We start from the raw sequence: 25369 nt of genomic DNA on the forward strand, positions 1-25369 counted from the left end.
TCTCAAACGGGATTTTTTTTTTTAAGGCGTTTCACCTGCAGGTGAAACGTTTCGGCCGTTTCACCCGTTTCGCGTTTTAGGCCTGCTGAAACGCGTTTCGCGGTTTCGCTGCTTGGATTAGAGCGAAGCAGACATTTTTCACAATTTTGCTCTTGGATTAGAGCGTTGTTTTTGCTCCTGGATTGGAGTGTGGCTCCTGCATTGGAGTGTTATGCTGTTGTCTCCTGGATTGGGGATGTATGTTGTCTGTGCTCCTGGATTGGAGTGTTGTCTTTCTTTATGAAGTTGTAGCCCAAAGTTCAAGGGGAGGATTCCTATCCTTAGTGGATACCATGTGTCATCCTTAGTGGATAAAGAACCTTCAATGTATTGTCCTAGTCCAAACCTCAAGGGGAGGATTGTAAGGTGTGAGCTTTGTCCTAGAGTACTAAAGTGTGAGTCAAGGAGAGGAGTGGAATTATCCCACATACAGTGGTGCAAGGCTGTAGAGCTACTTAAAGCTCACTTCATGAACAAGCAAACTCAATTCCATTTTGCATTACATCTCCCCTATTTATGGTGAGCTTGTGATGGGTTAGCAATTACTCAAGATCCCGTTTATGAGTCCAAGTTAATTGATCTTGGAACCTAATTCGCTTGACTGATAATCTAACCTACACACACTTGTGCGCACGATGTTTCTCTTTCATCCACCCTAGCTAGCACGATCCAATTCCCATCATGGTTAAGGAATCCTATAAATAGGACCATAGGCTCATTTGTGAGCTATCTTGTGTGATCACCACACTTGGATGGCAGGCACCCATCCTGATGTTTGGGGACGTAGCACTCTAGTGCTTGTTGTGCACTCTGTAGCCCCCGCTCCCACGTCCCCAAACATTAGGATGGGCGCTTGAGCTATGTTTGGCCAAGTGTGAACATGGCTCTATGGTTAGCACGGTTAAGGAATCCTATAAATAGGACCCTAGGGCCTAAGCTCATTTGTGAGCTATCTTGTGTGATCACCATACTTGGACGGACATAGCTCAAGCGCCCATCCTGATATCTGGGGACGTAACCACTCATGGTGCTTGTTGTGCACTCTACAGTCCCCATTCCCTTGCCCCTTGCAATCTGCTCCCACCCCAACCCTTCTTCTGGAGTTCAATCCCCCTCGCTCCTTGCTACAACGCAAACACCCCCCCCCCCTCGGGCCCCCAAACCTCCCACTGCCTCCCTCCACGCGTCACCTTCTGGGTTGGTGTCAAGAGGAGTAGCATCTTAGGGTTGGATGTCTTTGTCGAGGCCGTATCAATGGTCTCATGTGCTAGAGCAGATGGCAGTAGCAATCGCAGTTGTGTCTACCTCCAATATATCCATTGGGGCATGTAAGGAGTTCTATGATGGACCACCCTTGGTCAATTGTATAAGCAGTTTTTTATCAACATGGAGAGCCTTTCCCAGATCTCTCTGTTTTCTCGCTCTCTCCCTCATTCTCAAATGTACTCTCTCTTTCTTTCTACCTCAATGATCTTTGTTCTCCGCGGTTGCCTTGTTCATGTATGTGGCATTGCAAGTCTTCTCTTGAGTCAGAGATCTTATCGGAGTCGAGCCACATCGGAGTTGAGGTGTCCACGTTCTTGTCTTCATTGCATCTTCCGCTGCTTGTTCTGACAAAAGAGAGAGAGAGAGAGAGAGAGAGAGAGAGAGAGAGAGAGAGAGAGAGAGAGAGAGTTGGAGCGGAATGCCCCTGCACATAGTCAATAGCCTTGAATTGCCACTGTCTACATCCCCGTTCGGTTCATTTCATAGATCTCTTCTGATACAAGAAGTCGGAAGGTAAAATCTAGGTGCTCAAGCAATTATTCGATCACAATCTGCAAATTTTGTGTCTGCAAGTGGGCAGGGTGCTTTTATAGCCCTTGGGGACCCACACAAATAGCAAGCCTCCATAAAAGCAAGGCGCCCAAAATCCCCCTCCCCCCCGTCAAAGGGGCAGCAGAAAAGGGTAAATCGGGTGGCGATCTCATTTGCAACCACGAGCAAACCTCCTCTTGGGACTGGGCAGCCAATGCATCTCAGATCTATTGCGACAAATCTCCTCGGAATCGACCTCCTACCACATACCGCCCACCAAATAGGCACGGCAACAAACTGTGAGTGTAGTACCTGCAAGTAGGGGCTCAGCACGGAGGGGAAGGGGAGCGCTAGAGAGAGAGAGAGAGAGAGAGAGAGAGAGAGAGAGAGAGAGAGAGAGAGAGAGAGAGAGAGAGAGAGAGAGAGAGAGAGAGAGAGAGAGAGAGAGCTTTATTAATGTCTACTAGAGGCCGAACTCGACCTATGAGACAAAATCGATGTACAACTATCAATGCCTCTGGGTGACCAGAAAAAGGACAAAATCTAACATGAAATAAAATAAAATAGGATTGAACTAGTAGGATAGGAGTGATGAGTGGAGTGGGGTGGGAGATGGAGCACTAACACTAAGGGTATGTGAAATATATGCGTAGGGGTGTACAAGAATGCAATGCAAACTAGCTAGCTCCATCCAGTCCCATAATGAGGATGTAATATGTGGTACATAGGCGATTGCGAAGTCTATCAGGGTCCATATCTCGTACTCGGTGAATAAAGCAGACCACCTGGAAGAGAGCCTCTACTAGCATGGGTGTGGCAACAAACTCTGCTCTGATAATGTCATGTGGTACTGAAGGTTTACTGCGAATCACCCGTGAGAACATCAAGATCTGTGGTCTCTCAATCTGTGTCCAAAAGGAAGTAGAGAGCCCAGGTGCCCAAACTGCCGCTGCATACATCAATGCTGGTGTGACCAAAGTATCAAAAAGCCACCCCTTTGTGCGGGTTTCCTGAAAGTGTGCCTGATGACACTGTCGCTCAAGCATGGCCAGAGCAGCATATCCTCGTGTCAATCTATCCCTCACTGCTCTTGTCATAGAGAAGCATCCCGCTTTGCCAGCAAATGTAATACCCAAGTATACATATGAATCCACCACCTCAATCTGGCCTCCTGTAAGGGTGAAGATCGCCTGTCGTCTAATGTGTCCAGATGTGTGAAATATCATAACCTTGGTTTTCCCAAGGTTCACTGACAGCCCTCTCTGTGTACAGAAATCATCTAGAGCCTGTAGGTGTAACTGGAGTCCCGCCTGTGACTCAGACACTAGAATGATGTCATCAGCATATAGCATAACATGGACAAGTGTACCTGAGATGTCAACTCCTCCTCCTCCTCTGTGTATGATGAAGTCAGCTACCTCGTCGATGTAGAGCCCAAAGAGAGTGGGAGATAGTGAGCATCCTTGCTTCACACCAATAGTGCTAGCAAGGGTCTCAGATAGACCTCCTAGACAGCGTACTCGACCCAGTACCTTCTCATACAATGCATAGATGCCCCATATCATCTCCGTGGGTATCCCTAAAGACTGAAGCCGATGAAAGAGGCGCTCCCGTGGTACTCTGTCAAAGGCTTTGCGAAAACCCACAAAGCAGCAATATAGCCTCTTCTTCCTCGCCTTTGCCTGGTCAATCAGACAATGGAGAGTGAAGATATGATCAATAGTAGAGAAAGCCCGTGAGAACCTGCCTGCCCTGGAGTGAGTAGTCCCTCCCTCTCTGCAAGTGTACTCAGCTCTGCCTCTAGTACTGCCCCATATAGTTTGGCCAATGTATGACCAATCATGATCGTCCTGTAGTTCCCGGGGTCTGTCATGTCCCCAGCTTTGTGAATAGGAGCTATGGTGTGCATGGTCCACTCTGCTGGGAAGCCCTCTGCTAGTACCCTATTAAACAAGCGGGCAATAAAAGGTGCAAGTGTATCAACTGCATATATAAGGTGCTCACTCTGCATGCCTGTACGATCTGTTGATCTCCCATGCTGTAGACGTCTAATGGCTCTCTGTACCATACTTTCTGTAAAGAAAGTCGATGTGGTAGGACGGGATACTGATGGCTGGGGGATCGGAGGCTGATGAGGTACATGGTAAAGACTCTTAGCATATGTGTGCCATGTATGCGGATCCAATATGGGGGTAGGAGAGCGAGGCTCTCTAATCCTTCGCCACGCTGTGGCGGCATCTCGGCTCATAAGTAGATGATACATATCCCAATATTGTGCCTCCTCGTATGCTCGCCGTTTGCGGCGTGTAAGGGACCGCATCTGCTATATGGCCTCTCTCTGAGTGATCTCTCCTAAAGCCTGCAGTCTGCGAAGACGTCTGTAAAGCTCCCTACACTCATCATCATACCAACGGTTCTGGGGCATGGTCCCAGATCTCATCGGGGTTTGGTTGCATATATTATAGGTTGCCCTACACGGCCAGAAAAACCCAAGATCCCAAAATGGTTAAAAATGCTAATAAATGTGTAAACTCACTGAAAGTGACCTGCAACACACATTTAGTAGCACAAGTGCAAAACACTCGAGACTCTGATCTCAAGAAACTCTCGGAATGGGGGTCCCGCCCCATGCCAGCCTACCGGGTGGGCAACACCGTGGAATGCACCGCCGAGAAAAGGTACGTCTACCTCAGATACGGCCGGGCACAGCCACAAAACAGCCCTCACTCCCTAATCTGCTCCTGGGAGATATTGGAGCCACCACCGGACAGGAATCTCTAACACCCCCCTCAACTCTTAGACGAGAAAAAAATCTAAGGAAGCTGGCATGAGAAAATTATGTCGCCTATGGAAGAGGTTTGGTAAAGATATCAGCAACATTTTTTTCCCAAGAAAAAGATCCTTCTATTAGTTACGAAAATTGCCCAATGGGCTACAATCTGCCCCTACTAAAGACACTACGTCAACATGTGGGGAAACTCCCAATGAAAAACAACATATGTACAAAGATGGCTAAATCACAAGATGGGAGGAGGAAACAACCACGCTGATGGTTGTCAGACGGTACTGCCATTTAGGTGCACCAAGGACCATGACGAAGAAGTCGCAATGCCAAAGTCGCAAGAAGGCCTCGTGGCGCTCTTGCATGCGGTTGGAGCTGCCCTCGAGTCTCTCAAACTAGCCCCTAAGTGGGTGGATCGGCTCCAGCCAAATGTCACGGACAATCTATGCTGGTGGGACAACCAATTCCTCATGCAAGACATGGTTTGATGTATGTAGGCTTCGGCATTTGAAAGTATAATGCAGGACAATAGAACTATGAGATAGGGTTTGTAGAATGACTCACCCACCTAGCTTCTAGAGGTTCTTTTTCTTGCATCGTTGTATTTTGGTACAATTTTTGTGTGCGATGTGATCTCTATTGGTTTGGTCATTTTGCAACGATCTTATGCCACCCAAGTTTGAAAATTAGTCAAATCATAAACAATTCAAGGAACTCTACACCCAAGGCTCAACCTGGTGGGACGGGTTGAGCCTTGAAGATGTGGAAGCAAGGGGTCACCACATGAACCACAGTGTCGGGCCGCAAATGAGCTCCCTGTCAAAGGTGCAACGGAAAAAGGGTGAATCGGATGAGAAACTCGTCCGCGATCAAGACACCTCTCCATGACAGGCAGCCAATAGATCTCGTATCTATTGCGATGAATCTCCTCCCTGTCGAGGTAGTAGCGCGTACCGCCCACCAAATGGGCACCGGATCTCATCGAGTGTGAAGCAACACCACGAGGGTGTGTAGGCCACTCGGGAGAGGAATCCCTAGAGGCTAAGAGGGAGATCGTCTTTGAGTTCATCTTCTTTTCAAGAGTTCTTGTCCATTTCTTTCTGCGAGTACACGTTCTGCTTTTTTGCACCCGTCTGTCCTTTCCGCTTTCCTCTTGACCTGAGAGGAGAAGCAATGGCCACACGCCATCTTGGGTAAATCGTATCAATCGGGTAATTCTTCAGGTGTTTCGCCAATCTCGGGTCCTTGGAGTACTTAATCAATCTGTTCACACATATGTCGATCTGCAGTTGATGTTTGTACTCCGTTCTGGCAAACTTGTCCGTTGAAATAAAATTGCCCAAATCTTCATTCTTTTCTTCAGTTCCCGCTCTGAATTTTCAACTTTTCTTTGCCTTTCCACGAGAACCCATGTGTAATCTGGGATTCTTTATGGCTTTATGCCCTATAAAACAGAGCGATGAAGACGGAAGTGCGCCCGATGCGCGATGTATGAAGGGTGGGAGTGGCCAATAAGTCCGGACACGAAGATTCTTTCCCAAAAGCTGTGTGCGCTGCAAAAAGGATCAGATCCTCCTATCACAAAGTGATGACATGGCGGACAACAGAAACCCTAATTTCTGCCAAAAACCCTAATTTCTGGAAATCGCGGAGGCTTAAAAATAATAATAATAAATAAATATATATATATATAAATATATATATAATGATGAGCGACACAAATCATGCTTTTTCTCTGTGCAATGAGAAAGAGAGAGAGAATGCTTTTGCTTTCAAGTTTTTGATCTTTGTGAGAGAGAGAGAGAGAGAAGTTGCTTTTGATTTGAAGCTTTAGGGCTCTGCTTTTGGGCATCCCTTGTAACCTTTAAATTAGTGGTGAGGGCCTCACTTCTCAGTGCATCTGGACGCAGAGTCTGAGAGTGGATCCCGACCCATCTCTTGTACTTTGATCTGATTAATATGAAAAGAAATACTGAAAGGGGCGCCAGTCTTTGGGGCCAATATCTCTAGGCACGGAACTCCGTCGGGCCAGTGCAAATCTATCGCGATCTGTGAATTGTTTTGAAGTGGTTATTTGGTGCTGTCACGGTTGATTCTTGACTTGGGGTGTCCAAGTCTGTTACAATGGTATCAGAGCACGGCCAATTTCTCTTCTATGGGAAATCCGATCCCCAATTTTTTTTTCCGCGGCACCTATGGCTTCACGCAAGGATCATTCGACTCCCTCTACATATGGAGATGCGGGCTGGGATCACAACGAAGATTCAGACAGAGTATGGCCCGCCTCGGCCTACTCAGGCGGAGCAAATAGAGATGAAGCGTCGTCAATTGATTGGCAATGCAACAAAGATGATGCTCAGTTTTGCGAAGGATCCGAAATTGGCAAAATATATGAACCAGACCTCTTTGGAAGAGGTACAGATGGAATGACAGAGAACCACAACACCACTCCCGAAACCCGCTCTCGAGAAACCTTTTGCCTCCAAGAAATATACGGAGAAGGACCTCGAGAACGTGGTTGATGCACGGATTGCTCAGCATTTCGACGTGCAAAAGAAAGACAAAAAGCACGGCAAAAAAGCAGAAGAAAGGCACTGACTTCCGGGATATTTGGGTCGTCGGTTGACATTCAACAAGGCAAAGAAACAGAAGAAGCGTGTCAAGTTTGAAGGCTTACCCAGGTCTTCTTCTTCTTCTGACAGTTCTTGTTGCTAAACTGGCTTTATTTGACAAGAAAATAATTCTAAATGAATTATTGGATTTATAAGTGAGAGGGTTTTCTCGCTTGGAACAACAGGAAAAATAATTCTAAATGAATTATTGGAATTTTAAGTGAGAGGGTTTTTCTCACTGGAGACATCCGAATACAGAGTATTCCTAGTGCGTCGTTCAAAGTAATGACGGGAGCATTGTGAATGGGAATATTTGTAAGGCCACCAGGAACGGGTACTTCTGATGCGTCACATCGGATGGGTGACAGGGAGCATCGGGAAGAAGTATCCGACCATCCGGGAACGGACATCTCTGATGCGTCATAGGATGGGTGACATAGAGCATCGCGAAGGAGATTGTACCGTAGGTTCGGTAGGAAGTGACTAGGTGATGGGTATTCCTGATGCGTCACAAGGTGGGTGACGGGTGCATCGGAAAGGGAATATCCATAGTCGAGAGGAAATTCCGAATTGTGTTAGAATTGTGCACAAGGAAAGGCAAGCACTTGAATGAAGATGGGTTCAGAGGAAACTTTGAGGAAAAACGGATGCTTTTTGAGAAAGCGGAATTGCTTTTCGAGAAAGCAAATGCTTTCCTGCGAGGAAGTCTATGTCTGCATTGCAACTATGCGTGTGATTGCATCCAGGGACGCCTGGCAAGTGCAGTGAAAGCATTGTTTTTAACTTATAAGGTTTCCTTGAGTTTTTGGACAGATTCAGACCATTTTTAAAGGTGATCGGTCGCCCACTTAATAAGTGGGCAGCCATCCGATAAATAAGGCAACAGATCAGCCAGCATTTTCTCTCTCTCGTTTTTTTCATGGCGGAACAACGCCCCAAAAAAAAAAAAAAAACGGCCGCGATCTCTACGTGAGCAGCTATTGGTGCCCGTGGCCGGGAGCTATAAAAGCATCTCATGCCCTCACTCAGAGGAAAGGATCAGTTTTTACAAGAAGGAGATGCTGCTGCAGAGTTCACCCGCAAAGAAGACGTTTGCCGGTGATGCCCATGGCTGTTCCAAGTGTACCCGATGTCGCCAAGACCCAGTGCGGGAGTTCCCTCGCGAAGAAGTGCCTACGGAGCGTGTTTCCATCGCGACAAGCTGCTGTTTTTCTCTGTTTTCAGCCCATAAACGTCGTAGACGGGGCTGATTTACGAGAAGGAACCCGAGAACACACCTCTTTTGTGTGTAGGATTGGAAGAGAGGAATTTTCTATGTAGAGATCTCTTCCGGGGAATTGCTTTTCGAGAATCGAGTTGCGTTTCAAGCGTCGAGACTTTGAAGGTAACAATTTTCATGTTATGATCTTTCAGTATTTGATTGCAGGTGTACTTCCTCTTTCGTGAGGGAGTAGGAGCAGAGGAAGGCATGAGCCTCTGCAGGAGAAAAGAAAAGCGCTCTGAGGAACTAGAGCCAGATCAGCCCAAGGGTTTCGTACCCGAGTTTGGGAAGTAGATCCACGGATCGGAGAGAGGTAGTCTCTCAAGAAGTTGGGATTCCCAGGTAAGGACTTTGTGTCCGGGAAAGCAGAGTTGTTCTGCGGGAAGAGGACTCTGGAAAGAGAGTTGGAAAAGAGTTGCAGGGATGCCATGCCCTGAGTCTGGAAGGTGAGATCCAGAGGCGAGAACCTTGATTCTCGAGGAGGTTCTCGAGGAATTGGAATAAGGAACGGAAGTTCCTTGGAATAGGGTTTTGCCCTAGGAATCGGAAGCTGAGGCTTCCGGGAACCATCGAGTCTTATTCTAGAACGAATGTGGTAATACGTTCGGTTCAAGTGCTTGTATGACTTCTCCTCAGTAATAAAGATACTATTACGGGGGGGACCAGCCCCATCTTCTGGTCCCCAGTACTGTGTCGATCTTCTCACTCTATCTCTCTCTCTATTTATTTCTCTCTATATCCTCTGGCTTCAGTAATAAGTGATAAATCCTATTTATCCGAATGTATTTTATATTGTTATGCGCTCCCGTTTGTGACAGTTCTTCTAGCTCTTCAGACTCGAGCGAAGAAGACAGAAAAAAGCAAAAAGCGAAGCAAGAAACAAAGCTTCGGAAAGGGCAAGAAAAAGGCAAAGAAGGCTACTCGCCCAGAGACTGACAGTTCTACTGAGGACTCGTCTACACACAGCTCAGATTCCAATGACGGAAACTTTTATGCGAACAAGAATTTTTTTTTTTTACAAAGCTAACCAGTATGACTTTCTCGAAGATAAAAGCAAGAAAGTCCGAGAGTTTAAGGAAGGTGGCCACTCGATCAAGTTTGATACTTTTTCAGGATACTCAGATGCTTCGAAGGCTTTGTCTTTTATACAACAGTTTGACACCGCTTTCGCGGGGAGGACGCTATTCAAAGCACTCCAAGATTCGGAGAGCTGCCTCTTACTTTAAGAGGAATGCTCGTACTTGGTGGTCCACGCTTCTTTTAAACAAGACTGCGCCAGTTAAATGGCTGAAATTTAAGAAGCTTTTTATTTCTTCTTGGTTGACGCAAGAATATGAACGAGATATACGAGTTGCTTGGAACCATCTTCGGATAACCAAGAAAGATACAATCAATGCTTACTGTGAAAGATTTTGGAGCTCTTTTCTACCTGCCTCTTCATTCAAGAAGATCTCGTTCAGAGAACAGATTGAGTGGTTTACCTTGGGTCTACCTACAGAGATCCGAGATCACTGCTTGGAACAGAAGTCAGCTTCTATTCAGGAGTTGATGAGTCATGCGAAGCGGGGCTTTGCCATTCACTCTGGCAGTCTGACCTACCCCACAGATGAGGCCATGACACAACGAGCCGAACAGACTTCTGGGAATGAAAGTAGAAAGAAAAAGAGCAACCCAGAGAAAAAGGATGCATGACCCAAGCTTACTCCTAAGGAGAGAGCTCGCTTCATCAGAGAGGGGAAGTGCTTTGGATGCGGGGAACATGGACATATCTCCGCGAAGTGCCCTAAAAAGGCACAGAAAGGAAAGAATGATAAAGACGACAACAGACCTGAGAGTTTGAGAGCAGCTAAGGAACGTGGCAGAAAAGGCAGATAGAAAAGCAGAACTGGTACCACATGGCGTGGAACTTGCCCGAATCAAATGAATGAAAGTACAAACTTTGCCGCTTTTTGGGGCAGAGTGAAGGATCAGAAAGCTCTTTTGAAGGAGCCAAGGCCAACTTCTTTTCACTTGGAATTGGCGGCTCGATTTGGAATTACGCCCGACAGACTGACGCCACAGGCGGAGGTAGTTCGACTAGCACCCGGATGGGATGTTGCCATTACATCGAGCATTGGCAAACTTCATTTGCAACAACAGGGGGTGTTCAGGGCACGCGAGTGACGTTCTACTCGGAATCCCTTGGTACCACCAGAACTACGCCGTGGTTGACTATCGGGCCGAGAAAGCGACTTTGACAAATGAAGGGCTCAGAGATTGTACTTGATGAACTTCATTTTCTTTACTCATTCTTTTGGGAGAGAACTGAACGATGGATAAAGGTTGAATATGTTTTGACCTGAACAAAAGAACGCCAAAATTTTTCTCCACACTCATGCCGATTGCTTTTTTTAGAGGGCCTGAAGATCAAACCATTGATCTGATACCTGGAAGCACGCCAGCGAATCGGCCACCTTACCGTGTGAGCCGAGTACAGAATGAAAAGACTATGAACCCAATGAAAGACCTCTTGGAAAAAGGGTCTTGTCCAGCCTAGTACTTCACCGTATTGCTCTCCAGTGTTGTTGGTTTTGAAGAAAGACGGATCTTGGAGAATGTGCATCGATTATAGAGCTCTCAACAAAATAACCATCACGAACAGATTTCCGATTCCTCGGATCGATGATATACTCGACAGGTTACGAGGATCCTCGTGCTTTAGCAGGATTGACTTGAAGAGTGGATATCATCAGATCAGGATAGCGCCAGGAGACGTCTACAAGACAGCTTTTCGAACGACTTTTGGGTTATTAGAGTTTTTGGTGATGCCTTTTGGCTTAACCAATGCTCCTGCGACATTTAACCGGCTGATGGACAGGATTTTTCGAGTACAAGCTATTTGTTGGCACTTTCTTTGACGACATCATTGTTTTCTCCAAGAATGAGGCAGAACACAGAGATCATCTGCTTCAGGTCTTTCAGGCATTACGAGATCACAAGTTAGTGATTAATGCAAAGAAAAGTGAATTTTTCCTACCAGAGATACACTTTTTGAGACACATTGTGTCAGCAGCAGGAGTGCAAATGGATCCGGCCAAGATAGAGACTATCCGTGATTGGCCCGACTTGAGGAATGTCCATGAAGTTAGAAGCTTCTTGGGACTGTGTTCGTACTACAGGTGGTTCATACGAAAGTTTGCAGAGGTTGCTTCCCCTTTGCATATCTTGACACAGAAAGGAGTACCTTTCTCGTGGGGACCCACAGAGATGACTGCCTTTTAGACATTGAAAGAGAAATTGACTACAGGACCTATTTTGACTTTGCCGGACTTGCAGAAGTCATTGAAGTATATTATGATGCTTGTGGTCGTAATCTGGGTGCGGTCTTGATGCAAGAAGGCCATGTCATAGCTTACGAGAGCCGTGTGTTCTCTAGGCCGGAGATGACAGCACAGATTTATGAGAAAGAGCTTTTGGCGGTTATCCATGCTCTTACTCAGTGGCGGCATTACCTACTCGGAGCGGATTTTACTGTCTTTACAGACCATCAGAGTTTGCGCTACTTCTTGTCACAGAAGCAGCTTTCGGAAAAGCAGATGCGGTGGGCGAACATCTTGTCACGGTTCCACTTCCAGATTGTCCATGTGCAGGGACAGAAGAATGTGGTGGTAGATGCTTTGTCTCGGAAACCGTTGGTTCTGGCTATTTCCGCGATACATCATAGGAGCTTCGAGGATATGGTCGATCAGTATGCCACAGATACAGATTTTGCAGATATTTTCACACGGATACGAGATGGGGAGACAGTAGCTTGATACTCCCTTTGGGAAGGCTACTTGATGAGACTATGTTGTGCGTTACACAGCCGTTGAGGGAAAAGGTTATAACTGAATGCCACTGTCCACCTTTTATGGGTCACCGCGGCATTGCTACCACCATGAAGGGGGTAGAGAGATACTTCTTTGGACCGAGACTCAAAAAGGATGTGGAAGAGTTTGTGCGCAGTTGCTTAGTATGCCAGGGCCCAGAAGGTCAATTTTGACAGGCATAAGGCACAGGGATTGTTAAAGCCTTTACCCATACCCACCCGCCCCTGGAAAAGTATTGAAATGGATTTCATTTTTGATCTCCCGAGAACGCAGAATGATCACGATGATTTTACGATTATATGGCACATCTGAGACGATTGTCTCCAACAGAGACCCCAGATTTATGAGTTTGTTTTGGAAGGCAATTTGGGAGAACATTGGCACGCGGTTGCAGTTCTCGTCATCGTTCCACTTGCAGACTGATGGGCAATTTGAGATTGCCAATTCAGTGATTTTAGATTTATTGAAGTCTTGTATCTCGGATCAGAAGACTCAATGGGAAAAGAACTTACCTTTGGTGGAATTTGCCTACAACAACACGATACACTCTTCGACGAGGAAGATGCCATGTGAGATTGTTGACAGTGTTGCAAAGGTTCCATCCTTCCTGAGCGCGAAAGATTAGATATTTAAAGCGGATGAATATTCACGAGATTTGGATACGGCTTTTGCCAAGGTTCGCGAGACTTTGCAGGAGTCTCAAGAACGACAGAAAAAGACAGCGGATCGCAATCGTCGCGACTTGAAATTGATGGAGGATGATTGGGTGCTCTTACTTTTGAGAAGGCACACCTAAGAAAGGAAAAGGGAAAGGAGAGGTTTTTTCCAAAGCTTAGTATGCGATACTACGGAGTCCGAACCTTTCCAGATAACTGAAAAGATAAATGATGTCTCCTTTCGATTGAAACTGCCAGATACTTGGAAGATTCACAATGCATTGCATGTGAGTCTCTTGAAACCTGTTAAGGGTGATGTGCCTTATGATGGGGAGCCTGATGAGCAACCCGCAGTGGAAGAAAACGAGGAGACCCTTGTTCCTGAACAGATTTTGGCACATACGGATACGAAGAAAGGTAAAGTCCGAAGGCAGTTCTTGGTTAAGTTCAAGAACTTTCCTGCATTTGATGCGAAGTGGATGGAGGAGGAGGACCTAGCAGATACTCCTCGGATTGTGAAACTTTACCTCGATGTTTTGGTTTAGCATAGTCTACTCCAAACGGAACCCAGAAATTCAGCTTGGCCGAAGATCAAGTGCAGTGGAATGCACAAGAGGGGAGTTGTTAGGTGCAGCGGAATGAATGTTGTATTTTCTCAAGATTAGTGATCTTTATTGCTCAAGGTTCCTTTTAGTTCTTAGGGAAAGAGAGAGCTTTCCGTCTTATGGAGAGTGCTATGATCACGAACAAAGTGAGTGGATATTGTGCGTGCAAGTGAATGAGACTGAGAGAAGGAGAGAGAAGAGATACGACACCCGAGAGGTTGTAAAACCCTCCTCCGAAGGCCCCACTCTCGTCGGCGAGAGTGGTCTACTTTGATTGCACAAAGGTGTACAATGCGAATGCAATGGACTGATGCAACGGGACTATGCCGATGACGACGACAGTGACGACGACGACTTGATGACTGAAATCTGAGTTCTTCTATTCGCTGAATTCTGGGACTGTTTCGGTGGCTGAAAATGACTGTTTTGGCTGCGCTTTATGGCTGAAAATGGGGGAACATCTGCAACCGTCTAGGGGGAGTTCTGCTATTGTGTCTTAGGGCTGAAACTGTGGGCATCTGTGGCGGTTAAGTGCTGAAACCAAAAACGCTGGCTGGATATGTCTCCTCACCAAAACGCTGAAGGGCAGCAATGCAAAAACGCTAAAAGGCTGATCTGTTTTGCTGGCGTTTTTGCTGATGGGCTGATATCCCAAAACGCTAAGCCTTTGGGCCGATCTACAGAGAACTGTCGCCAGAAGGGGGGTGACTTCGAGGCGATGTGTAATGCTGTGAAAAACGCCAAGGGAGGGATGGGGATGGCGAGGGTCTACTGCTAGGGGGGGGGTACTGCTGAGAAGTTGCCTGTTGAGCAGGAAGCTTCTGCTGCCTCTTCTGTCAGAAAGTGCTAACTTGGGTTTGCTTATATATTAACTTAGCAAAATTGCCCTACCTACTTTTGTTGGAAAGTCACTTAAAATTAATAAGTGAAAATACCAATAAATAGGAAAATAGGCTAAATGCACTAGAAAATTCCCCTAACTGATGCTAATGGATTCTTATGGGAATTCCGATGATCATGCTGTGTGCAACCAGAGGATATGCATCTATGCTAAGTGACTGGGCATGCACGGTCTACGAATAGACTCACAAAAGTGCCAGATCACTACTAATCTAAACTAACTGAACCCTGCTGTGGTGTGGCTTGTCCACGGACACATAGGGTTGGGATGTGTCACGTGACAGGAGTTACTCCGCTCCTTTGTCAACAGATGCCTTGATTTTGATACTAAAGTCACTGATGTCTCTTTGAGCTTCAGGGATACTGAGAGCTGACAGTATTCTGCTGGATGACTTTATGAAATGGAATTCCTGATTATGATACTGATTTGTTCTTGACTTCTTGTGAGTGCAAGAACTGATAGACGAAACGATTGCAGCATTTTGGTCTACTTGATCTCGAATAGACATGGTTGCAATAGGGGTTAGTCAATCGGACATTGATGAGGTCCCGATTGGACCTAGATGTGATTGCTAGCTACATTGCCGATATATCATGGTCTAAGAGCCGAATGAATGTTGAATGTCTTGTGATGTTCTATGATGTGACTGTCGATTTGGTACATGTGCTAGATGTGTGTCCCTAGTACGTAGGCACTAACGGTCACTGTTTGCTAAGACGGTTTATGGCTTTTGTCGGTTTTGCAGGCGTAATCGCGGTCGATTACAATGCTTTCAAGAGGGGGGTATGTCACAAAGTGATGACGTGGCGGACAGCAAAAACCCTAAAAGTCCGACAAACCCTAATTTCTACCAGAAACCCTAATTTCCGAAAATCACGGAGGCTTTTTTTTTTTTTTTTTAAAATTAATGATGAGCAACGCAAATCGCTTTTTCTGTGCAATGAGAAAGAGAGAGAGAATGCTTTTGCTTTCAAGTTTTTGAGTCTCTGTGAGAGAGAAAGAGCAGTTGCTTTTGATTTGAAGCTTTTGGGGCTCTGCTTTTGGGCATCCCTTGTAACCTTTAAATTAGTGGTGAGGGCCTCACTTCTCAGAGCATCTGGACGCAGAGTCTGAGAGTGGATCCCGACCCACTCTCTTGTACTTTGATCTGATTAATATAAAAAGAAATACCGAAAGGGGCGCCAGTCTTTGGGGCCAATATCTATAGACACGGAACTCCGCCAGGTCAGTGCAAATCTATTGTGATCTGTGAATTGTTTTGAAGTGGTTATTTGGTGCTGTCGCGGTTGATTCTTGACTTGGAGTGTCCAAGTCTGTTACACCTCCATAGAAGAAGAAACTTTCTGTGCTCTGATACCATTGTAACAAACTTGGACACCCCAAGTCAAGATTCTACCGCGACACAGCAAAGATTCACTTTAAAACAATTCACAAAAGACGACACGCCCCGGCATAGTTCCGTGCCCAGAGGTATTGGCCCCAAAGACTGGCGCCCCTTTCGATATTCCTTTTTATATTAATCTTGGTGCAAAGTACAAGGGAGTCTCTTGGGACTGACACTCAGACTCTGTATCCAGATGCTCTGAGTAATGAGGGCCCAACAGACATATTTATTGTTACAAGGGATGCCCAAAAGTAGAGCCCCAAAATCTCAAACTCAAAAGCTCTTAAACTTAAAAGCACCTGTAATCCAAAAGCTTCTCAAAAATTAAAGCATAGTGCCCAAAAGCTGGCCAATGTAATTTCGGAATTCTATACGGCCTGTCAGCGCAAAAAGCGGAGCGTCCGTACTATTGTCCGTACAGCCTGCCACGTCAGCATGTCAGCACGTTTTGCGACGGATTTTCCGCTGGCTACCACAACCTATCGGCGCATCTCAGGTAGAAAGGTGTGTAAGTGTATGTTGTCATGTGACACATCCCAACCCTATGTGTCCGTGGACAAGCTACACCACAGTAGGGTTCAGTCAGTTCAATCAAGTCTAGATTAGCAGTGATCTGGCACTTTTGTGAGTCTATTCATAGACCGTGCATGCCCAGTCACTTAGCTTAGATGCATATCCTCCGGTTGCACACAGCATGATCATCGGAATTCCCATCAGAATCCATTAGCATCAGTTAGGAGAATTTTCCAGTGCATTTAGCCTATTTTCCTATTTATTGGGATTTTCACTTATTATTTTTAAGTGACTTTCCAACAAAGGTAGATAAGGCAATTTTGCTAAGTTAATATATAAGCAAACCCAAGTTAGCACTTTCTGGCAGAAGAGGCAGCAGGAGCTTCCCGCTCAACATGCAACTTCTCAGCAATACCCCCCTCAGCATCAAGATCCCTCGCCATCCACCTCCCATGCCTGACGTTTTCTCCCACAATCCCTAGATCCAGCATCGCCAACAACCAACCTTGCTTGGCGTTTTCCCTCCCTAGCAGACATCGCCATCAAAGCTTTGAACCTAGCGTTTTTACCTAACCTCCATAAGTGTTTTTCAGCTTCCACTAATGCTAGGCATTCACAGCAAAACCTCAGCATTCTGTGGAGTTTTATCAGCATGAAGACTTCAGCCTGATAGCGTTTTTGCAGCAGGTTGGCAGCCCTTTGAAAACGCTGCCCTATCTTGCAGATTTGCAGCATTTTCAGCCAGCCACATCAGCGTTTTTATCTCTAGCATGACCCCCGACCCGAACAGTCATTTACAGCCATAACCACAGCAAGAAAACAGTCATTTTCAGCCTCGAAACGGCCACCGAATTCAGCGATTAGAAGCCTACAGATTTCAGCCATCGAGTCGTCGTCGTCATTAGCGTCGTCGTCATCGGCATAGTCCCATTGCATACGCATTGTACACCTTTGTGCAATCAAAGAATAGACCACTCTCGCCAACGAGAGTGGGGCCTTCGGAGGAGGGTTTTACAACCTCTCGAGTGTCGTATCTCTTCTCTCTCCTTCTCTCAATCTCATTCACTTGCACGCACAATATCCAACCACTTTGTCGTGACATAGCATTCTCCATAAGACGGAAAGCTCTCTCTTTCCCTAAGAACTAAAAGGAACCTTGAGCAATAAAGATCACTAATCTTGAGAAAATACAACATTCATTCCGCTGCACCTAACATATGTCCACGGGCCACCCACGTCACCAGTTTGTGACATACCCCCCTCTTGAAAGAATTGTAATCGCCCTCGATTACGCCTGCAAAACAGACAGAGGCCATAAACTGTCTTAGTAGACACTGACTGTTAGCATCGACGCACTAGATACAACACATCTAGCACATGTACCAATCGACAGCCACATCACCGGACATCACTTGACATCAGAGGACATCACATGACAAATCACATTCAAATTCATTCCAAATCTCAGACCATGATTAATCGCCAACGTATTTAGTAATCGTATCTAGATCCAGTCGGGACCTCACAGATGCCCGATTAACTAATCCATAATGCAATCATGTCTATAGAGACTTATGAGACCGAAATGCTGCAGTCATTTCGTCTTTCAGATCCTGCACTCAAACAAGTCAAGTACAAATAAATCAATATCATTTTTGGGAATTCCAGTTCATAAAGTGGTACAATAGAATACTGTCAGCCCAATAGTATCCCTGAAACCCAAAGGGACATCAATGACTCTATATCAAAAATCGGGATAATCCGTTGACAAAGGAGCAGAGCGACTCCCCTCTTTTGCAAGCCCGCTGCACTAGATTCACCCATGCTGAGATCGGGATTCTATCGGAGTAGACTATGCTAAACCAAATGCTTCAAGATAAAGTTCCAAAATCTAAGGGTTATCTGCTAGGTCCTCCTCCTCCATCCACTTCGCATTCACTGCAAGATAGTCCTTGAATTTAACCAAGAACCGCCTAATCACTTTACCTTAAATATTTCTATCTTTATGTGCCAACATCTGTTTTGGAACGAGTATCTCCTCGCTTTCCTCCACTTCGGGTTGCGCATCTGGCTCCCTAACATCAGGCACATCGCCTTTTAAAGGCTTCAATAGACTCACATGAAAAGCATTGTGAATCTTCCAAGTATCGGACAACTTCAGTCTAAAGGAGATATCATTTATCTTTTCGTTTATCTGGAAAGGGCCATAATACCTCATGCCAAGCTTTGGAAAAAGCTGCTCCTTTCTTTTTCGTTTTCTTAGGCGTGCCTTCTCAAAATGCAAGAGCACCCAATCGTCCTCCTTTAAATCCAAATCGCAACGATGTCAATCTGTTGCCTTCTTATGTCTTTCTTGAGATTTCTCTAAAGCCTCCTAGACCTTGGCAAAAGCAGTGTCCAAGTCCCTCGTGTACTGGTTGGCTTCAAAAATCTTATCCTGGGTCTGGGGAATGTTTTGATCTACGAGTTGATTCCCTTTTTCCTTTCTTTCCTTGTGCCCTGGGACCTATGGGTAGCGTCTTTTGCTTCCCTGTCCATTGGCACGTCAGAGTCAATCATTGAAACCCTAAGACGCACTATCATCTGATTCCTCTTTCTCTGGAATCCTTTGATGAACTTGCATCTGGTTTCCTTAGTTCTTTGGAACCCTCTGATTCGCCAGAATCCTGTGATGAGCTATCATCTGCTTCCCTTGATTCATTCTCTTCACCGAAAGACTCTTGCCTTTTTGATATTATCCTGTCTGTCGCATAAGTCAATGAGCCGGCATGCATTCCAAATCGTTGCTGAGTCATGTCCCATGGAGTAAGACTTCTGATGTAAAGCATAGTCTTGAATCTCTTTAGCAAATCATAGCAAAACCGCTCAATCTGGTCTTTCAAAAGAATCTTCGACAAGTATCCCAAAATCTTTGGCAGTAGTCATCCAATGTATCTTTCTCATTCATTTTCAAGTGATGCCAAGGCATGATGATATCTCTTGCATACTCGTCGTTCTTTTCAACTAAGATGGCGTCTTTCGCTCCCTGGAATGTTCTAAGAACCACACTCCAGAGAAGGCGACATCAAACTGTTATTCAACTCAAGGGCTCGATGGGTGTCCTTGCCTGACTCCCTTCCTTTAACTCCTTGGTTTTCTTGTTGATTTGGTCATTGTCAAAAGAGGACGACTTCTCCTCCTTTAAACGGCTAGATGGCCTTCCATGCCTTCTAGACTGTATTTCAAAAATCTTCTTCAAAAGAATCTTGTCTTAGGTGCTTAGAAATTGAAGAAGCTTCTTAGCACCCTCGAACACTTCAAATGGCGTCTTTCCCGTGTATCGTTGTAGGCAAACTCCACCAAGGGCAAATACTTTTCCCATTTAGTCTTCTGATCCAAAGAAGAAGACTTCAACAAATTCAAAACCATTGAATTGGCTATTTCCAAATTGCCCACCTGTATGCGGGTGGAACGAGGACAAGAGCTGCAACCATGTGCCAATGTTTTCCCAGATTGCCGTCCAAAACAACTAGTAGATTGGGGATCTTTGTCTGAAACAATGGACTCAGACATGCCATATATTCGAACAGTTTTGCCAAAGAATCGAGCTTAATTGTTTCTTTACTGTAGAGCAGTGAGCCTGCTTACTAAATCTGTTGATGACTGTGCAAAGGCCATCATGTCCATTCTGTCTCTTCGGGAGATCAAAAATGAAATCCTTAGCAATACTTTCCCAGGGGCGGGTGGGAATGGGTAAAGGCTATAACAATCCTTGTGCTTTATGCCTGTCAAACTTGACCTTCTGACATACCAAGCAACTGCGTACAAAGTCGTCCACATCCTTCTTGAGTCTCGGCCAAAAGAGATAACGCTCCACACCTTTCAAGGTGGTGTCAATGCCGCGGTGACCCGTAAAAGGTGGACAATGGCACTCTGTCCAAACCTTTTCCCTCAACGGCTGTGTAACGCACAACATCGTTTTCTTCATGAAGTAGCCATCCCATAAGGAATATCCTGCTACTATCTCCCCATTCTGTATTCAAGTGAATACATCTGAAAAATCCGGATCTGTGGCATACTGATCGACCATATCCTCGAAGCTTCTATGATGAAGCGCGGATATAGCCAAGACTAACGGCTTTCGGGACAAAGCATCTGCCACCAAGTTCTTCTGTCCCTGAACATGGACAATCTGGAAGTGAAACTGTGACAAGATATTAGCCCACCACATTTGCTTTTCCGAAAACTGCTTCTGTGACAAGAAGTAGCGTAAAATCTGATTATCAATTAAGACCGTAAAATCGGCTCCGAGTAGGTAACATCGCCACTGAGTAAGAGCATTAATCACTGCCAAAAGCTCTTTCTCATAAATCTGTGTTGTCAATTCCGGCCTTGAAAACAATCGGCTCTCATAAGCAATGACATGGCCTTCTTGCATTAAGACCGTGCCCAGACTACAACCACAAGCATCACAATACACTTTGAATGACTTTTGCAAATTTGGCAAAGTCAATATTGGTCCCGTAGTCAATTTCTCTTTCCAAGTGTCTGAAAGGCAGTCACCTTTGTGGGTCCCCACAAGAAAGGAACTCCTTTCTATATCAGAATGTGCAAAGGGGGAAGCGACCTCTACAAACTTTCGAATGAACCACCGGTAGTAAGAACACAAGCCCAAGAAGCTTCTAACTTCATGAACATTCTTCAAATCGTCAGGCCAATCGCGGACAGTGTCATTTTTTGCCAGATCTATCTGTACTTTTTCTGTTGAGACATGTGTCCCAAGAAAGGTATCTTAGGCAAGAAAAACTCGCTCTTTTTCACATGTAAAAGCAATTTATGGGCAAGAAAAACTCGCTCTTTTTCACATGTATAAGCAATTTATTCTTCCTCAGTGTCTGGAAAACCCACAAATGATCGATATTCTTTGAAAATCCAAAAAGTCTTCTTGAAAGCTGTCTTGTAGACGTCTCCAAGAGCAATATAGATCTGATGATAATCACTTCCTTATATCAATTTGGCAAGTAGAATTCTGAAGTCTGTCGAGTATTCATCGATCCTTGAAATGTGGAAATCTGTTCTGGTTCATTGTTTCTTTAACTTGGCCTCAGCTAACACTGTAAGGTGGCCGGTTCGGTGGTGTACTACCACGAATCAATCATGTGATCTTCAAGACGTAAAGGAGGTAACTCGTTTTATATGCCTTCAGAGAAACAATCAACCTCTATTGCAGAAAAATCTTGTCGTTGCTTTTCGAGGTCAAACATATTCGACCTTCAATCATCATTAAGTTCTCTCAAAAAAGATCGAGTAAAGAAACTGAATTTCATCAAGTACAATCTCTCTTGCCCTGCATTTGTCAAAAGTCGCTTAGTCAACCACGGCATTGTTCTTGTGGTACCAAGGGATTCCTAGGAGGACTTCACAACCTCCCAAGGGCATTATGTAGAAGTCCTCGTGCCCTAAACACCCCTGACATTGCAAACGAAGTTTGCCAATGATTGTTGTAATAGCAACATCCCATCCGGGTGCCGCTAGAATTGCCTCCACCTGTGGCCTCAGCCTGTCGGGCGTAATTCCAAATCGAGCCGCCAATTCAAGAAGTTGGCCTTGGCTCCTCCATCAAAGAAAAATGAGGTCTTCCTGATCTTTCACTTTGCCCCAAGGGCGACAAAGTTTTACACTTTTGTTGATCTGATTCGATTCGGGCCCCACTCACTGTGGTACCAGTTATGCTTTCATCTTTCCTTTTCTTCCACACTCGGCTGCTGCTCTGTAACTCTCAAGTTTATCTTCTAGTGGTCCTTGAGTTCATCTTCTTTTCAAGAGTTCTTGTCCATCTCTTTTTGCGAGTACAGGTTCTGCTTTTCTGCACCCGTTTATTCTTTCGCTTTCCTCCTAACCTAAGAGGAGAAGCAATGGCCACACGCCATCTCGAGTAAATCGTATCAATTGGGTAATCCTTCAGGTGTTTCGCCAATCTCGGGTCCTTGGAGTACTTAATCAATCTGTTCACACATATGCCGATCTGCAGTTGATGTTTGTACTCCGTTCTGGCAAAATTGTCCGTTGAAAAAAAAATTACCCAAATCTTCATTCTTTTCTTCCGCCCGCGCCGGATTTTCAACTTTTCTTTGCCTTCCCACTGAGAGGTGTCATCTCTATCAGATTCTCCACGAGAACCCATGTGTAATCTGGGATTCTTTATGGCTTTATGCCTTGTAAGACAGAGCGATGAAGGCGGGAGCACGCCTGATGCACGATGTATGAAGGGTGGGAGTGGTTAATAAGTCCGGGGTCGGGACATGAAGATTCTTTCCCAAAGGCTGTGTGCGCTGCAAAAAGGATCGGATCCTCTGTAGAAGAAAAATCTTTCTGTGCTCTGATACCATTGTAACAAACTTGCACACCCCAAGTCAAGATTCTACCGTGACACAGCAGAGATTCACTTTAAAACAATTCACAAAAGACGACACGCCTCGACGTAGTTCTGTATTGGCCCCAAAGACTGGCACCCCTTTCGGTATTTCTTTCTATACTAATCTTGGTGCAAAGTACAAGGGAATCTGCTGGGACTCCCACTCAAAACTTTGCATCCAGCTGCTTTGAGTAATGAGGGCCCAATAGACATATTTATTTCTACAGGGGATGCCCAAAAGCGGAGTCCCAAAATCTCAAACTCAAAAGCTCTTAAACTTAAAAGCAACTGTAATCCAAAAGCTCCTCAAAAATTAAAGCATGGTGCCCAAAAGTTGGCCAGCGTAATTTCGGGAACTCCCTACGACCTGTCAACGCAAAAAGCGGAGCGTCCATACTGTTGTCCGTACAGCTTGCCACGTCAGCATGTCAGCACGTTTTGCGGCGGATTTTCCGCTGGCTGCCACGTCAGCTTGTCAGCGCATCTCAGGCAGCAAGGTGTGTGAGTGTATGTCTGGGGCCAGCCACGTCACCAGTTTGTGATAGATACCGGAGCTACCACCGGACAAGAAGCCCTCTCAGCTCCTGGACGGGGAAGTAGTCCAAGGGAGCTGGCATGAGAGGATAATGTCGCATGTGGAAGAGGTTTGGTGAAGATGTCGGCAGGGTTATCCGAAGTCGGGATATACTCTAGTCGGATAGAGCCATCCTTGGTCTTCTCACCAACAAAATGGTACTGAATCTCTATATGCTTGGTCCAGGCGTGAAACACCGGGTTCCTCGCAATGGCAATACAACTCTGATTGCCTGAGTACATAATGGTTGTTTGTTGTGGAAAGCCCATCTCCAAAAGTAGCCTCCGAATCCACACTGACTCACATGTAGCGCTACAAACAACACGGTACTCTGCCTCCGTGGAAGACAAGGCAACTGTTAGTTGTTTCTTGCTGCTCCACGAAATTGTTGCTGAGCCAAAAGAACAGGTAAAACCTGTGGTCAAACCGTCATCCATCTGGATCACCTCCCTAATCTGAATCAGTCCATCCTCGTAGAATGACCTGGGAATCCGCACCTCCAGCAGCATACTGAAAGCCTAATGACTTGGTTGCCTTCAAATACTGCAATGTCCTAAGGTCCTGCTGCATGTGTAACATGGCAGGTTTCTGCATAAAGGAACTGAGAAGACCCACCGGAAACTGACATGAAATCTGGTGTTGAGTACCCAAATGAAAGAGCCAACTAGATTCCGATACTCTGTTGCATCTGCTAAAAGAGGAAGATCGAACTATGACAACTTCTGATTGGGATCCATGGGAGTAGAGATAAATTTGCACTCGGTCTAACCAAACGCTTCCAACAATTCCTGGATATACCGCTCCTGAGAGGCACTTGCATGATTGGCTACATAATGTTCAAGAAGCCCACAAGGCTACCTTGAACATGCATGGTAACCCATTGGGCCCTGCCTAGCACAATAATACCTTTGTCCACAAGGCTACCTTCCATGCTTCCGCTAACCAAAATGTCTCATACCTACCTCGTAGAACGTGTCCACATCACCAAATGCGGCTCACACATATGATTCTCTTGTAGCATAAGAATATCAATAGGTCCATCCATAAGGCATCTGTGGAGCTCCTATCTCAAATGGCCCCGATGACATACAAACTATGGTCCTCCAAGGCCCTGGATATTCCATGAGACAATACTCACAGGGTCACTGAGGCTTCCAAAATCAATTACTGTGTAATGCAGCAGAAAACCGTGTCGCACGAAATTATGAAGATTCCTAGGCAACATGTACAGAGTTCCTCGTCTATACTCCATCGCTACTGCAAAGACTCTCTCTCTCTCTCTCTCCTCTCTCTCTCTCTCTCTCTCTCTCTCTATGTGTGTGTGTGTGTTGTGTGTGTGTGTGTGTGTGTGTGGGTGCGTGCGTGCACGATGAAAAAACGTTAAGGAATCAAAAAGCAAGAAAATATTTTGCAGCCCTAGAAAGAAGAGCTGCGATGTATGCGAAACCAGAAATCCCGAACCTGTATCTGCAGGGGAAGCTTGAGGGCGCATGCTGCTAGGATTTGCCTGCACCATGAGTTGTTGCCTGCATGTCTGAATGCGCGTGAATTTGAACCGAATTATGTGGAGGGAATTTGTGAAAGCATATGAAATGGTGACCGGCCTTCCTTTCCTACTATGACTGATCAGTGACAGGGAAGTCTTAAAATGAGTAATGAGTAATCAAAAGGTTCCCATAAGACTTTGTATGGTGAATCTTGTGTTGCTCAACAAATTAGGGATTTAAAACTAGGGATGGTGTTGCTCACCAAATTAGGGATTTAAAACCAAAAATACATATCAGGGTTTTGTCATCTTGGAGAATGATTGATGTGCACAAGAGTTGAAAAGACAAACTTTGGGAGAGCCAACTCGTGGATTTGTGCCTTGAATAACAACATAGGGTTTGAATATAAGACTACATTGATGAATGGGCTTTTTCTTTGCAATATTTTTTGCAGCAATTGGAGGTCCCTACAGAAGAGACACTAAACCAACCTAACGAAAGTCAGGCTAGTGGGTG

The 25369-nt window shown here is 45.5% G+C and overlaps 1 protein-coding gene across 5 annotated transcripts in view; it reads right to left on the reverse strand.

Moving 5' to 3' along the window:
- The window catches only part of LOC147451374 (NAD(P)-binding Rossmann-fold superfamily protein), a 55168-nt gene extending 30142 nt beyond the window's left edge, over window positions 1–25026 (reverse strand). The window contains exon 1 of one of the 5 annotated variants that reach the window (XR_015189221.1): window positions 24828–25026. Coding sequence is in view for 3 of the 5 variants with exons in the window: in XM_086520310.1 (XP_086376436.1) it covers window positions 24828–24882 (55 nt within the window). In the remaining 2 variants the exon portion in view is untranslated. The remainder of the gene's footprint in view (window positions 1–24827) is intronic. The other 4 variants (XR_015189220.1, XM_086520310.1, XM_086520308.1 and 1 more) reach the window with 4 other exon arrangements.
- Window positions 25027–25369: the final 343 nt, after the last annotated feature.

This window comes from Adiantum capillus-veneris, chromosome 9 (assembly GCF_014529385.1).
Source record: "Adiantum capillus-veneris isolate H3 chromosome 9, ASM1452938v2, whole genome shotgun sequence".
Classification (NCBI taxonomy): domain Eukaryota; kingdom Viridiplantae; phylum Streptophyta; class Polypodiopsida; order Polypodiales; family Pteridaceae; genus Adiantum; species Adiantum capillus-veneris.